The sequence below is a fragment of the Trichechus manatus genome, unplaced genomic scaffold, assembly GCF_000243295.1.
Source record: "Trichechus manatus latirostris isolate Lorelei unplaced genomic scaffold, TriManLat1.0 scaffold00160, whole genome shotgun sequence".
In the NCBI taxonomy this organism is placed as follows: domain Eukaryota; kingdom Metazoa; phylum Chordata; class Mammalia; order Sirenia; family Trichechidae; genus Trichechus; species Trichechus manatus.
In genome coordinates this window covers 1,076,988-1,093,597 of record NW_004444096.1, presented here as the reverse complement: position 1 = coordinate 1,093,597, position 16,610 = coordinate 1,076,988, and the positions used below count along the sequence as shown (strand labels likewise).

At 37.7% G+C, this 16,610-nt stretch overlaps 1 protein-coding gene across 4 annotated transcripts in view; it reads left to right on the top strand.

Moving 5' to 3' along the window:
- The window catches only part of MPP7 (MAGUK p55 scaffold protein 7), a 250,667-nt gene that overhangs the window by 210,781 nt on the left and 23,276 nt on the right, over positions 1–16,610 (top strand). For all 4 annotated transcript variants that reach the window (XM_023740589.1, XM_023740588.1, XM_023740590.1 and 1 more), the window contains one exon: positions 10,127–10,297. In XM_023740589.1, the coding sequence (XP_023596357.1) occupies positions 10,127–10,297 (171 nt within the window). The remainder of the gene's footprint in view (positions 1–10,126; positions 10,298–16,610) is intronic.

The following is a 16,610-nucleotide window of genomic DNA, read 5'->3' as shown; positions in this document are numbered from 1 at the left end:
TACAATCAATTCACAAAGCACCGATTATTATGTGTGTATCTGTCTTTTAACATACTTTCTTGCAAATGGTTCCCTGAAAATCAGCTTTTCTCCACTTCTACCCTGGCTGGAGTACTTCATGCATTCTTTTACAACAAGATCAGTTTGGGGACTTTTGTAAGTTAAAACTGTTCTTTCTGTTTAAATGGAGTATTTTCCATAAAGCTGAAGAAAACAAAACTGTCTACTTGCTAGTGTTTCTTTTAAATGTTCTAATTTACCTCATTTCTACTTCTTATGTTTTTTCCTATTCCTATGTCTTATTTTCCTATGTTTAAGTACTGCTGATCCTCAACAAGTTACATTGCTTATTTTATAAGTCTAACAACAACTCCTATTTGTGCCAGTATTTAATCATTTTACTAAAGAATGTTACTTAGGTAAGTACAGCTGTGTCTAAATATACTGTCTTAATATTTTCCCAAAAAATAAAATTTATATGAAGAGAACATTTAGAGGCATTCTTTCAAAGGTGATACACTTTCTTTCTTGAATGAGAAAGGCGTTGCCTCTGCATAATTTCAACGTGTCTGGAATGCTACTTGGAAGTATTTTCTCTGACAGAAAGAAACCTTTTCTGCCTGGAGAATTTTAGGTTGCATAGACTCAACTTAAAGGATACTCATGTAGTTAAATTTCAAATCCATTTTTTCCTTGTGTTGAAAACTATATTTTTATATTCAATTTTATGTATACATACTGTGTTTTCTCACAGTTTTCAAAGTGTAAAGTAAGAACTCATTTCTTCATTAGCTGGTTGGCAGAAAATTAAATTCTGCTATCATTTCTTTTTCCCTCTTTTTTTTATAGTGATGCTGTGCTATGCCTTAAAAATAGTGGTATCAGGAAAACTTTTTAAGACCTAAGTAATTATTTTCTTGGATATTGCAAGTTGATAATTTTATATTAGCTTCCATGGTTTAATTAGGTCCTCTGAGGTTCTGTTTTTACGTTTAGCCTGAGATGAGCTAAACAGTTCAAGGATATTTATGGCATTTGAACAATTCTTTACATTTTACAGAGAGCAATTTGGAAAACTTTGGATAAGAGTAACATTCCAGGGGTGAATTTTCTGAGTTTGTTCAGAAGAAGCCTTTTCTCCCTTTACATGCAAAATTAGTATACGTATGGTTAGTTAATCTATTTCATAATGACGTTCTTTTGTTTTGGTGATTGTTTTTTCTAACGTTGTTTTATGAGTATAGAAGCTGACTCACCTAGCTACTACAGATCTCAATATCTTTTACAGTTTTGTATTGGCATTTCTTCGAAGGTTTAAACTCCCTTCCAACAGTTTTACTTGTTGTTTAAGATGCTCTTAATTATTCTCACTGTTTTTCAAAATATTTTATAGTTAGCATGCTATGGGAGCATTATTTCAGCAATAACTTTGTCTTGGGATCATGTTACTACATAGTTTTTATGTGTCTAATGTGATTCACATCATTATAACAACATTGATGTTATATTCAAAATGTTTCTTTTCATAGAAATTTTCAGTGTTTTGTTGTTAAGAATCTAACATTGCATAATAGTTTCTAGCTGCTTGAGATTTTATTAATGTCTACATGGGTTTTAAAAAATCTTCTTAAAAAGTTCATATATGCCCAAATTTTGTCTTCCTTATAATTAAGTTGTACCTGTTGAACCAGTGAAATGTTTACTTGCTCATACTAATCCAGTGTTTTAAGATGCAAAAAATAATTTTCATACAATGTTTTTGGCAGGTCTCCCTAATTAAAAAAAAAAAAATGAAATCCACATTTTAGTGTATTTAAGCTGAGAAAGAATTTAAATGTTTTTTATCTCCTTTGAAGAAATTTAGCAGTTTTCTTGACTATGTATCAACTAAACATATTTCTTAAAAATCAAGAACTTTAGAGTAGATTCTTCTATAAATCTCTTCATTTTGGGTGATTAAGACCAGTAGTGCTCTGATAGAATCCAGGCAGGTTTCATTGAAGCTCTTCTTTTCCCATGCTGTAAACATCGCTAAACTCGAAACGTATTAAAGTTGTTTAAACATTAGGAATGCATCAAATCTGATATTATTAGACCAGTTTGCCGTATAAAAGAAATGTGACCAAAGATTGAGACTTCCCCGTGTAGAGAATTGCAGGTGGTAACACGGTCGCACAGCGAAGCCTGTGAGAGCTGGAGCTCGACAGGCCTGCCTTGTTTTCCTGCTTCTCACCAATTTTCCCCCTTTGACAGGGTGCCGTCTTACACTTTTCTGTCTCTCCTTTCAGTGGAAAATGTTTGCGTTTTCCTTTTCTGACAGGTTTCCGCCTTACACAGGTTCTGGCTTTCGCAGGTTTGACTGTGTTTATCTTTGAGGTAACAGAAAGGAAGCCAATCCCGCTTCGTTCCCTGTGCATGGGTCATTTCAGGGGCCATTAGTAGGGGTGGTGAGTTACCTTGACTCTGTTTGAAGGCCTTCTGTGTTCACAGGCATGTTTTTACATAAAATGACCGCGTGTTGTTTTTAAAATGCCATCTTAAATGTCAGCATTTTATGAAAAAGTGAAATAATTAAAATTATAAATATTTACAGTATAAATTTACATCAGAGTTATTTATGGGAGCCAAAGGGCATGTTAACAATTTTGTAATTATAAAAAAGACTTCATGTAAATTTCTCATAGTTAGGGTGTGAGTTTTCAAAACCCTGACCGCTGTTCTCTCTTCGTCTTCACTTCTTAGTTGACTGCTGGTTCTCCATCTTTCTTTCTTGACCCGTAGTCTTTAGTTCTTATACTCTATTCTCATTTTTTTGTAGTCTTAATTATTATTTTTGCCTTTTTTTTTTTTTAATATTTGAATTTGGTGGCTATTCCTGGCTATTACGAATATACAGACCTGGACTGTATCATAATCACTTCAAAATATCAAAGACTACAACCTGCCTCTGTGACATAGTCAAATGTATTTTGTGTTATATGTTGATATAAACACACAAATGCATCTGCTAATGCTGGATTTTATTTGTTTGATTGTTTTATATATTCTGAACTATTTGTATTTTTTCAAATTATAAAATTATATAAGATTTTGGAAAATTTGAGAAATTAGAACAGAATAATTACTCATAACCCTCTCTCCCTAACACAGCCATTGTTGTTTTTGTACATTTTCTTCTATATTTCTGTATCCATACCAATTTTTATATTAGTAAAAATCATAGTATAAGTGTGATCATTATATCCTGTCCAGTTTTTTCCACTTGTCATTATATCAAATAATTTTCTATGGTGCTGCAGAGCTTTATAATTACAATTTTCATTGCTTCAATCCTGTTTCTTTGAGAGAATGTTTCATAATTTAATTAACCATTTCCATATTTCTGGATAATTTTGTTTCTCCCAGTTTTTTTATTGTTAAAAATATTTCTAACATTTGAAACTAGAAAATAGATATAATATTTGCCTACAGTGTGAAGCTTATTTTAATAACAAATGATTCTTAATAATGTACATATGTAAGCATTGAATTTAATACTGTTTTGATGAATGGTGTTATATCAGTGCAGTGTAATGAAATAGCTTTAAAAATGATGAAATCACAGCTGCCTAACTTATTTTAAGTTTTTTACTTAAGAGAAATGTCAAAATCAAATTAGACTGTTAAAGTACTTGCTAAAAATTTTAGTTTCTAGTAATGTACCTATATGGTGAAACCATCTTAAATTACAAGTATTTGGGAATAATTTTGTGTCCCCTACTAGATTAGGAACCCTGCTGGTGCAGTGGTTAAGAGCTCAGGCTGCTAACCAAAAGGTCAGCAGTTTGAGTCCACCAGCTGCTCCTTGGAAACCCTATGGAGCAGTTCTTCTCTGCCCTATAGGGTCACTATGAGTCGGAATCGACTCAACAGCAAGAGGTCTGCTAGATTGGGAGCTCCTTGAGGGCAATGACACTGTCTTATTTATTTTACACATCACCTTGAATATAGAGGAATATAAAAATTTGAAAAAGACATTTGAAAAAAATGTCTTCTAACAGAAAAAAAATTTACATTTTTAATCCCCTAAATTAAATCACTGCTCTTCTTTAATAATTTTTTCTATTAAATTATCTCATAAAGTAACAGAAGGTTCATTGTCTTTTCTGTTATTACATATCTCAGTATATTGAGTAACATTTCAAATTCTTGACTTTCAACATCTAATATTTGAGTCAAATCCATGACAATCATTTTTTATTACACTAACAGGGCTAGTTAAACATGTGGATTATGATGCCTAGCTCATAGGATTGCCGTGAGAATTAAATAAACCACCCACAGAAAGTGCTTAGAATAGTGGCTGTTATGTAGCAAACACTCAGTAAGTATCAGCCGCTTTCACCACTACTGCTGTTGTTTGGTGTTGGTGTTATTACTGAAGAAATGGTCTAAACTCTGTCCTGGTGGAATGCCAGTCAGACCATCTTATACTGCAGTGCATCGTATGTATCAACATATATATCAACATAAGTAAGGAAAGGATTTTTCAGTAAGTATTCCCAGGACCATTATTTTAAAATATTTTAATTATCTTAAAAAATATAAAGTTACAGCTTCACCTCACAAGCTTGATCTCATAATTAAGTCCGAGTAATTCCCGATGGGATGAAGACTTACGTATAAAGCCACGCGACCCATTTTAAAAATGCTTAAGAAGATACTGGTGGTGGTTTATCAATGGCACAAACAGTTAATACACTCGGCTGCAAACCAAGAGATTGGAGGTTTGGGTTCACCCAGAGGCACTCAGAAGAAAGGCCTGATGATCCAATTCCAAAAACTCAGCCATTGAAAGCCCTATGGAGCACAGTTCTGCTCTGACGCACATGGGGTTGCCATGAATTGACTTGACCACTGCAGCTTTTTTTTTTTTTTTTTAAAGAATAGGAAAGTTATGAAGACAGTGGAAGAAATCACAAAGGAAAGAAATTCACAGATTCAAATACAAACATTTTAAATTTCTTTTTGATAAAGGTCAAAAGGAAAATTGAAACACTAATGAAGTCTTTGCAGCAAACATGGTAAAGGGCTCGTGAGAAAAGATACATGAGTGTGTGTGTATTTATGACATTAAGACTCTAAACAAAGAATGATCAAAATGTATTAACCAACGATTTACAGCAGAAATAAGAAATTCAAATGAGTAATAAACATGAAAAAAATTTCAGCCCACTAATAGCTAAAAAAAATATGTACCATTTTTTACCCATCAGATCACTAAAAATTTTAGACAAGTGATTAGAAGTCTCTTTAGGAGAAATGGAGATGTAAGCAATTGTACAGAGTACTGCTGGGAATATGTACATTGTTATTAGTCCTTCTGAAAAGCATGTTGATGAGATCTGTCTAGCTCCTGGCAATTTGTCCTAATGAAATCATCAATGATATGGAATAAAAGATGTACAGGGATGTTTATTGCAGTCTTATTGAAACAAGAGACAAATTATAAACAGCTTAAATGGTACAAAGAAAATTTGCTTTAAACAAAACTGCATAATTAAATCATAAATTATAAAATCATTGTAAATTATTTCTACTGGAAAATATTAGATAAGGAGCATCTTCTCTTGTCTTCTTGTGACAGATAAGGGAGTGATCTACAGCTGTAATTCTACTGTAAGTCACCTCTCTATTGTAATAAGGGAGATGTGCTGTTCCTTTAAAAATACAGATCTCTAGAGCTATGGGTAAGCTCTCTGGAAAAAGCCTGTCCATAAACAATGTTGAGCCAGTTATAAATTACAAAAATGTGAAATATAAGTAAAACTATATTTTGTGTAAAACTGGTTCCTTACTCCAAATTCCTTGTTAATGTCCCTTTCCCTTCCTTTTTTAAAAGCCAGCTCTTGCTAACACTTTTGTTCTGTTAATGAACTAGAATTAAATTGGTTCTAAGTTATTTATTCACACTTATCTAAAAGAACCCTCTGCTTACTTTCAATTGAAGCTCACATTTTGGGTACCCCCTTTAATAAGAGAAGCGAGTAATACCCGAAGGCTAGAAAATATTAGCTTCTTCCTGACACAGTTTACTCTCCTTTAAGCGTAGACTTGACTAAGGTGTGCTGACACAGCCCTCGTGCGTTCACTGGAGCTTGGAAATGGCGGTCACTGAGCTGCGTGCGGCAGCATGCCAGGTGCAAGGTCACCTCTGACTGCCCGCAGAGGACAGATTCCAGGAAGACAGCAGGGTGTTGTGTTCTGTTCTGTTTTGGTCTGAGAAATAATAAAAAATCAGTACTTCTGATTTCATACTTCGGTCATATCCTTCGTTCTGGATATTTTATTGGTGGTTCTGGGTTGAAAATTTTTTTCTTATTGTGTGTGTATGCATGTATGTGTGTGTACATATTTATATGTATATAATTATATTGTATCATATATGTATGTATGAATGTGCACACGTGTGTGCATACGCGCGTTTACATGTATAGAGTTATATTGCACGTATATATGTATGTATGAATGTGTGCATGTGTGTGCATATGTGCATTTATATGTAGAGTTATATGGCATGTATATATGTATGTATGAATGCACGTGTGTGCGTGCGTGCGTGTGTGCGCTTGCATGTGTGTGTGTGCACGTGTTTACGTGCATGTTCATGTGTAGGTGTGCGTGCGTGTGTGCGTGCGCGTGTGCATGTACGTGTGTGCGTTTGTGCGTGTGTGCGTGCATGTGTGTCTGCGTGTGTGCGTCTGTTTATGGAGCATGTAAGTGTAGATATGGAGCAGGGGAGTAAAGGGTAGGATCACCATAAGTAAAGACAGAAGGGAGGGACACTATTTAAATTTAGATACAGTAACAGAATAACATACATCTTAGAAAGACTGTTAATATTTACTAAATGTATCTGTTGGTTTTTTTTAAAACACCTTACTCCTTTAATAAGGTACTTTTAGAGATTTTTAATATTTAACATTTTTGAATCTGGATTTAATTTTAATATTTTGTCTCGTTTATAGCTTTAGCCAATTAAAAACTTAATAAACCTCTCAATTTACTTTTCCCTTTTTTGCTAGACTCTGCGCTGTGAGAATATAGGGAAGGATCAGACACTGTTCCCGCCTTCAAGGTCCCTTCAGTTCCTTGGAGACGTAACCAAACACTAACAGACAGCTCGTGTATTAGGCACTTAACAATGCTTTACGTGAATTGCTCAATTCTTAACTACGCAGCGAGGTAGATACTGTTACTATCTGCGTCTTAAAGATGAGAAAATGAGCCTTAGAGAAGTTTTAAATAACTTCCCAAGGTCATACAGCTGGTCAGTAAGCAGCAGAACCTGGCTGTCGATTCAGACCTGTCTAACTCTCCTTGGCATTTTAACACTAAATGATGCTTTGACCCCAGCAGAATTAGAACGGCTGCCTGACTGAGGTTTTCCCTTTGTTTTGTAAAACGAGGCTTTGGGGTCAGGGTATTGAAGGCCCATAACCTGTGTGGTTGGCAGTGGAGACGTGGGGGGCTGTACCGCAGAGGCGAGTGCGGTGATGGGTGACTGGCTGTGTGCGGGCAGAGGGAGGTGAGAAGCAGTCTGGACGATCTTGGGTTCCTTCCAGCTGAGACTGTCCTGTACGCAGGGTTTTGTCCTTCTGTCTGCCTCTTAGAATCTTAACTCTTGGTGTGAAAATACTAAATGTGTCGTTCTTTCTAGAAATTTACATTTAGAAGATGAAACAGCATTGACAGTAGGGTTTTTGTTACTGCTGTTTTTAATCACTGAAATTCAGTGAGCATTTATCAAGCACCCACTGTATACACACCAAGCACGTCATCAAGCCGTCTAATGGAACACGGTCGCCATCTCTGGCGTCCACAGAAACATGCTTTAAAATCTGATGGCCTTCTTTCTTTTCCCTAGTATCTCTTTATCGTCGTTTATGATGAGGGTAAAAATTTAAGGTAATTGTAAAGACTCCATTAGGTAAACACATTCACTGGAATTCAGGATTTAGCTGTGATTTGCTGATTAGAAACTTTTCAGTTTTCGACTTTATTTGCTTTGGATGAAGTGTTTCTGCCCTGGTTCCATCCATCCCGTGCCAGAATTTTGTAGTGACTTGAGAAAACCCTCCCTCCATACAAGGGATAATTATGAAAGAATGTATAATTCTACCTGCTTACCCTCTAATTGTTTCCCAGGAGGCAAGAACCGTGGGAACCTGAAATTAGAACACTGTGAAATACCTGAGTAGGGAAATCGTTTAACAGTGCATGTGGAATTGGTGCTAAATCAGAAACCATTTATACTGGATTCTGATGTGCACCAGCAGTCATGGGCGACAGGATTGGAGGGTGATGATGGGATACCCGGAATATCTGATTTTGCCAGATAGGAAGAGACCATTGTCTGCAGTAGAGCACCAGAGCACTTGTGAGAATCTCTGCTACTTCTGGTGTGTGATTCTAAGGAGTCTGCCATATAAAGGATCCTTTTTCTGGGTTCTGATGAATCTTTCCCAATATCCTTGCAAACAAGAACAAAGGATAATACACAAGTGTTCCTCCGACCCTTTGCATAGAAGTTGGATTCTCTCTGCATGTGGGATGTTAGAGTTCACCATCTTTTCCCTGTCCCAGGACCAGGCTGGCACACAGCCCTTTTGTTTCACTTACATCTCATCTCTTTTTGTAAAGTACCCACGTGTTTTATTACTTGTTCCATTTGCTTTTTCCCTTACATTTGGCCTTTGTTAAGAGAGCTTTAGACAGATACCGTCCTTGTTTCAAATTATTTTTATACCTTTTCCCTCAAATAATCCAAATACCTCCTTAGTATTAGAATGATTCTTGGTGGGCTGTAGAAATATATTATCAGATGCTTTTAATACTCCATTCTTAACTTCTTGATTGATTTTATTAAACTGTGAATCCATAGGGTGAGGTATATAACTCTATATTTAGTCATTCATAATTGTTATATAAGGTTGCCTTTATTTGAAGTCCTACTAATTTCTTAAATCTAATGATAATATTCATTTCCTTTATATTGCCTAAAATTCACACAAGTCTGTTGTTACAATCTTGCATTTTGTTACAAAATACTTCTACTTAAAAAAAAATTTTCTACGTAATCAAATTTGTCCAGTATAATAAATTTTTAAAGAGAATATATTTTTATACATTTTAAATATATTTGCATTTTTTTGTGCTATGGAGCTGATACGCCATTTTTAATAAGCAGACTGTTTACTCTCCCCTTGAAGTCTGGATTTTGAGAGAGTATAAAGATTGGATAGGGTGAGAGTTGATTACGCATCTCATTGAATTCTTAAATGGTTTGTATGAGAACCATCACTATTTTAGGAAGTAAATTAGAAAGAAAGAAAGAAAGAATGACGCAGTGGCATGAACAACAAACAGAATGAAATGGGAGTTGAATAAGAAAAGAAACTTGAGCCTAAATTTTTTAAGCCTGCAGGTTAAATGATAGCAGTGTTCTGAAGAAGGCTTTTTAAGCAGACATGACATTCAGGTATTCTTCAAAAATGATTCTATTAAAAGAGCGTATGACCTGTTGATAAGAGCACACAATCAAGACTATTAAACTTATTTCCTAATTTAATCGTGATCCACGTGCAGGCATGGTTGATACTACACCCTCCCGAATTCAGGTTTCTTTTTCTTTAAGAAGAGATGCTGTGTGCACCACAGGTTATGCTTAGAAGGTGATAGAAAATATTCTAGCATTTATGAGTAAGAGATTTTGAGATTTGTATTTAAAATATTTTCACAGTATGTTTAACTTTTTCTTGTCAAGTGTGTTGATAGTCTGTGATAAATTATCTTTATGCTTCCTGACTTCCTTATTTTCATTTCTTAGATTCTTATTTTATTCGTTGGTTTCTGAAAAGAGCTTTTATTAGAATGAAATAAGATTTACGTATATTATCATAAACTACATAAATTAAACGTTAGGTAATTCTCTTATAAAGTACTGTTTTAGTGGAATTGCATAGTATCCGTTTCTTCCCCCCCGTACTGAATGCACTTGTTAACACTGTTACGGTAAATAAAATCCTGTCCAACTTCAAGGGTTTTTTATTTTATTTTTTGGATTTTTTTTTTTTTATATTTGCAGTTGGTTTTAGAAGAAGTTTCCGTCTCAGTAGAAAAGATAAGAAGACAAATAAATCCATGTATGAATGCAGGAAGAGCGATCAGTACGATACAGCTGACGTCCCCACGTATGAAGAGGTGACCCCGTACCGGCGACAGACCCATGAGAAATACAGACTTGTTGTTCTGGTTGGTAAGTGCCTCCGTGTCTAATTCTGAGGAGGTAAGTGAAGTAGTAACAGTAAAACTGCAGAGTGCCTTATCCTTGACGTTTTCTAGCTGAAAAATCCTTTTATTCTGAACACGTTTCGGTGTCGGAAGCCCTTCGTCTGTTTTGCTTGCATGACATTTAAGTCATCTTCGAATGAGAGCAACGGTTGAGCGTCACCTTGGTAGGCGAGGAGATAGCAGCCGTCACTGCCGTATACTGAGCCTGTCAGGGCAGCTGAGAAATAGAATGGGATAATTCTGGATACAGCGGGAGTTTCTTTCCATTTGGAATTTTGGGAGAGAAGCCATGGTGTCAGTCTCCTGTGGTATTTAGACCTGCAACGAAATAAAGTGTCGTCTCAGAGCTGTAGGATAGTGACGTGTTTAAAGCTGGTGAGGCAGTTAGCAAAACCGCTGAAAAAGTGGATAAATGCATGCAGGTATTTTCACAAACGTTGGTTGATTTGATCCCCACTGACATTCTAGCATCCATCGAATCCGGACTTCACCAGCAGGAGCACCCACCACCTCAGCATTTCTCCACCCTGCCCTCACCTGTGATTCTTTAGAAATGTGTTGACAGGTATCTCAGCTCCCAGGAGTAAAACCACTGACTTATCAATGGTTTAGAGTAAAGGAGCGTCGTGTATCTTCTTAATTGTTCCTTTTAAACTGAAGGTGACAATTATGGAGATGAGAATAAATGGTAAAGCCAAAGAATCACCCCTTCTTTTGAGATGGACTCCTTTGAAAGGCCACCTACATCTTTTCTTAATTCAAACAGATGGTGGGAAACCAGATCATTTCTTACATAGAATGACATTGGAAGTGATCATTAGAATCATAAGATATTAAAATTGTTTGCATTATTTAGGAATATATATTCCCATACAGGCAGTCCCTGGATTACCAAAGTCCGAGTTGTATTAAAAATTTGGGGTGCATACAATGGTTCTTAATAACAAATGGGCGCTACTTTGCCGTGCGCATCAAAACATTATTATTATTACTATATTGTGTTACAGATGGTTTAGTGTATCTGGAAGTGATTCCTTAATGTTTTTTATGCATAGAAAGGTACACTGTGTACTAAGACAGACATTTGACTAACAGATGTTAGAAACTATCCGTACCTAACATTCCAACTTATGTACAAATTCGACATAAAGACAGATTTAGGAACTGAACTCATTTGTAATCTGGGGACTGCCCGTACTTCAGAATTTCCCTTATTAAAAGCGTCTGCTTCTCCTAATCCGTGTATACGGAACCCCCCCTCCGTCAACCACACGTGAAAGAATATTTTCCATAGGTTTTTCTGTGTTTGCTATAGAGCTTATAATACCCCACCCTCCGGTTCTTGTAGAGTTGGGCTACATGAGGGTACAGGTGGTCCCAGGTAAATCTTTTGTCCCTCCTTGGGGTTACCTGAGACCTCCTGGTTCCTAGTCTGCCTCCTCCCTCAGCAGCACCCACCCCACCAGCACCCACCCCACCAGCACCTGTCTGAGCACCCGTCCCACCAGCACCCATCCCACCCGCACCCGTCTGAGCACCCGTCCCACCAGCACCCATCCCACCAGCACCCGTCTGAGCACCCGTCCCACCAGCACCCATCCCACCAGCACCCATCTGAGCACCTGTCCCACTGGCACCCGTCCCACCGGCAGCCATCCCACTGGTACCCGTCTCAGCACCCGTCCTACCTGCACCCATGTCAGCACCCATCCCACCAGCACCCGTCTCAGCACACATCCCACCAGCACCCGCCCTACCAGCACCCGTCTCAGCACCTGTCCCACCGGCACCCGTCCCAGTACCCGCCCCACCAGCACCCACCCCATCAGCGGCCATCCCAGCACCCACCCCACCAGCGCCCATCCCAGTACCTGCCCCACCAGCACCCGTCCCACCGGCACCCACCCCACAAGTGCCCATCTCAGCACCCATCCCATCAGCACCCGTCTCAGCAGCGTCTCTTCCATCCCCATTGCATCTTCTCAGCCAAGGTCTGCGCTTTACCTGAGGAGAGAGATGTGTTATGATAAAAGGGCAAAGATAGTTTGATGTCTTTTTCCCCATTAAATCTAGATGACTCTCCCTCTAGCCAAGGAGCTATTATGTAACTCTCATTCCCATCGCCTTTGAGTCTTATTCCGACCACAGCGACCCTTGGGGATCCGACTGAAAGAAGAAAGTGGAATAAACTTTATCACTTTTCTTTCCTGTAAGTGCTAGTAATAAAAACCCTTCCCTCAGGGGCGAGAATGGGAAGACAGATGGATAAGCTTATCTCTAAATAGTCTGAATGGTAATCCAGGGAAAAATAAAAGTCAATCGTAGAAGCAACTGAAGGTGGTTGATGGTTATAGAAAAGAAACAGCCAATCACTAGAATCTTTCACAGGAAAAAGGAGAGGGAACAGTTGGCCTCGTGTTAGAAGTCATTATGGAGTTCTGTTAAACGCTGATACAGTACAACCTGCGTAAGGTGGAAACCTGTCAGAGAAGGGAAACACATATTTTCCACTAAAATGAGCAATAGAAAAGTAAGATTGCACCCTCTCAAAGGTTGAAAACTTGTGAGACCTGGAAAAGCCAGGCAGTCCGGTCGCGTTCCGGCTCTCACAGGTTGCACTGTGTGTGCGTGTTCGTCATCCCTCCCTACAGCTCCCTCAGTGAAGACGCAGACGAGGAGGGTGGTGCCCAAGGAAAACATAGCCGTTACTGGTTTGTCATAGGTGCAGAATGCCCAGCACGTCTGTGCAAACACAGGATAGAACGCAAGGGGTCCTCTCTTCCCCTCAGTCCAAACCCCATCGCACTACGAGAAGAGACAAGACGAAAAAAACGTGCCTGCGTCCTTACAAGACCTTTGACATACAAGGGTTTTGCAAATAGGTTTCTCCTAGGTTTGTCTTTTGTTTCTCTTGACAGTTTTTAATGAAGTCACACTTACCGTTTTTTTTCTTGTATGTATTGTGTTTCCGTGGTGGTGCTTTAAAGGGTTCATATTTAAGTCTGTGATCTATTTTGAGTTAATTTTTTGTAAGGCTCAAGGTATGGGTCAATGTTTAATCTTGCATATAGATGTCCAGTGTGTTGAAAAGGCTATCAAATGGGATTTTTATTGGAATGTGGTAGGGCACAATAGATCAGTTGGGAATAATTAATATTTTAACAATATTGTTTCTTCCCACCCATAAACATAGTATACCTCTCCATTTATGAGGACTTCTCTGATTTTTTCCTGTCAGTGATTCGTAATGTTCATAATAAAGATCCCTCGCATATTTTGTTAGATTTATGTCTAAGCATTTAATGTTTTCTGGTGCTGTTGTAAATGGCATTGCTTAAAAATTCGGTTTCTAATTGTTCATTGTTAGTGTAGAGAAATGTACTTGATTTTTTTGCATTTGACCTTTTATTGTGCAATGTTGCTAAATTTACTTAGCACTGGTAACTTTTGTGTAGATTTCCTTGAAATTTTCTACATAACTATGTCATCTGTGAATAGAGATAGTTTTCTTTCTTTCAAATCTGTAGGAATTTTCTTTTTAATTCTTGCCTTATGGTACTTGTTAAAATCTCCAGTATCATGTTGAATGGGAGTGTTGAGAGCAGACATCTTTGCTTTGTTTACAAATCTAGGAAGAAAGTATTCAGTCTTTCACCATTAAGTATGGTATTAACTGTAGGCTTTCTGTAGATGCCCTTTGTTAGGTTAAGGAACTTTCCTTTCATCCCTAGCTTGCTAAGAGTATCATGAATTGATGTTGGATTTTTTAAAACGATTTTTGTATGTATCTTTCAAGATGATTATATGGATTTTCGTTTTTGGTTTGTTTAAATGGTGAATTACATTGATTTTTAAATGTTGAATGAACCTTGTACTCCTGGATAAATCCCACTATATCATGAAGTATTCGCCTTTTTATAGAGCTAGATTTGATTTGCTTATTTTTTGAGAATTTTTGTATTTGTGATCATGAGGCATATTGGTCTGTAGTTTTCATGTAATGTTTTTGTCTGCTTTTAGTATCAGGCTAATGGTGTCCTCATAAAATGGGTTGGAAAGTGTTCTTTCCTCTTCAATTTTTATGGGACAATTTGTATAGAACTATTTGCCTTTTAAATGTTTGGTAGAATTCCCCAGTGAAACCTCACCTGAACTTGGGAATCTTCTTTTCTGGGAGATTTTTAGTGACAAATATAATTTCTTTTAAAAAAAGCAACAAAATAAAACCCCATAAGTATATAGAGAATTATCAAGTTATTTGGCAGTTTGTATAATAGAGGAATTTGTCCATTTCACCTAAGTTGCCAATTTCAAAAGCATAAAGTTATTTGTAATATTTCCTTATTATCATTTAACTGTCTGTAGGGTCTTTAGTGATGTCCCCACTTCCATTCATTATACTGGTGATTTGTGTCTTCATGTTTATATTAGCTTCCTATTGTTGCATTAACAGTTTACCACAAACTTAGTGGATTTAAAACAACACACATTTTTTACTTTGCTGTTTCTTTGTGTCAGAGTTTGGGCATAGCTTCGCTGAATCCTCTGCTTCAGGGCCATGATCATAAGGCTGCAGTCCAGCCTTGGACAAAGGTGAAGATGTATCTCATCTAGGATCTTCACTAGACTGGTAAAGGATCCATTTCTAAGCTTGTGTGGTTGTTCTCAGAATTTAGTTCCTTGTGGGTTGTTGAACTGAGGGCCTTAGATCCCAGCTGGCTACTGGCCAGAGGTTGCCCTGGGTTCTTTGTCATATAGGAAATTGCCAGCTAGTCCTTTATCATAGTTTCTGTTTCTCTGCTGAGGACTTAATTTTTCCATTCATCTCAAGTGTATTTACCTTTACCTCATGGAGCTTAGTTTAAAAAAACTGCTTTATGGTTTTGGGCAATTCTACCGTCAAAGTCATCTTGGGTTTGGCATCTGTTGCTTGTATTTTTCCTTCAGAGTTGGTCACCTTTATCTGGTTCTTTGTATATTTAGTAATTTTGGATTATATCCTGGACATCTTGAACATTATGCTGTTTAGACTTTGGGTCCTGTTATATTCCTCTGGAAAGTGTTTTCTTAAGCAGGCTGTCAGCCTAGTTAGGTTCAATCTGTGTGTGTCTTGCCTCAGTTCAGTTTTCAATGTTCTTTGCTGTGCTACTTTGGACCTGTTGTATGCACGTGTCTCTTGGGTTAGTCAAATTTATGCAGTGGTTTAAATCTTAGTTCATTCCTGAAAGCCTTTCTTACGCTGTTGTGGATTCATCTCATCCATGCACAATTTAGGGACAAGCTCCAAATGTTTGTGGAGTCTTAGCCTCTCAGGCCACTGTGCACCTCCAAGATGGAGACTCATATCTGGGGAAAGCCCAGGAAGAAAGAGGAAGGTAAAATGGGAAACTTCATGCCCTCTAGGTCGTCTCTCCAGATTGGCCTCCCTTCCACAATCTGCCTGCCTTTGTTCAGTTCTCACAGTCCTCAGGCTGTTTCTTTTTATATGTTGTCCAGAGTTTTTAGTTGTAATTAGTGGAATTCAGTGTAATCCGTGGTGGAATTGGAACTCCCCCGTGACCTTCAAAGTCCTCTCTCAGATACAGGCTCCCCTCTCTTCACTGGTGTACCTTAATCAGCCTTCTCAAGATGGGTTAGTACATGTTCCTGTAGAGGAGCCCTGGTGGTACAGGGTCCTGTGGACACTCATGTCTCCTAGTCAAAGTTCCAGAGAGTCCTCAGGACAGAGTAGTATCACAGCATTATCTCAGCTATCAGCTATCTTTTGAGGTAAAATAATGCTCCCAAAAGCATATAAAATATTGCTCCCCCAAATCATAGAATGGTCTGAGTTATTTTGGTTTTTGCTTTATCAGGGTGCTAGTTGTCTAGATCCATGATTATTGAACTAAAAGTCATTTGGCTGAAATCTTCCATGAAGACGTTAATTTCACTGTATTGAATAAAGTTACCCTAACTTCCCTTTGCCCGTTGATCTTTGGGCCCCTGGCTCCTGAATTCTGAATTAAATATGGACTGTTTTGTGGGCCAGGTGCCTTTTTCTAACAGACAAATTCCTGCTCTTCTCACTATATTTTTACATTCTCAGCAGGATTTTAAAGTTTTGTTTTTTTTTTTTAAAGTCTTGTGATGTTGTTCATACTGCAGTGACAGTTTGCTCTTTGTTGGGCCTTAAGTTTCCAAGTCCTTCCTCTCAGGGAAGGTTTCCCCTTTATCTCACCCTCAAGGTATTCCTGACCTGGAGATGCTAAATGTTGGTTGATGCCTCAGAATGGAAA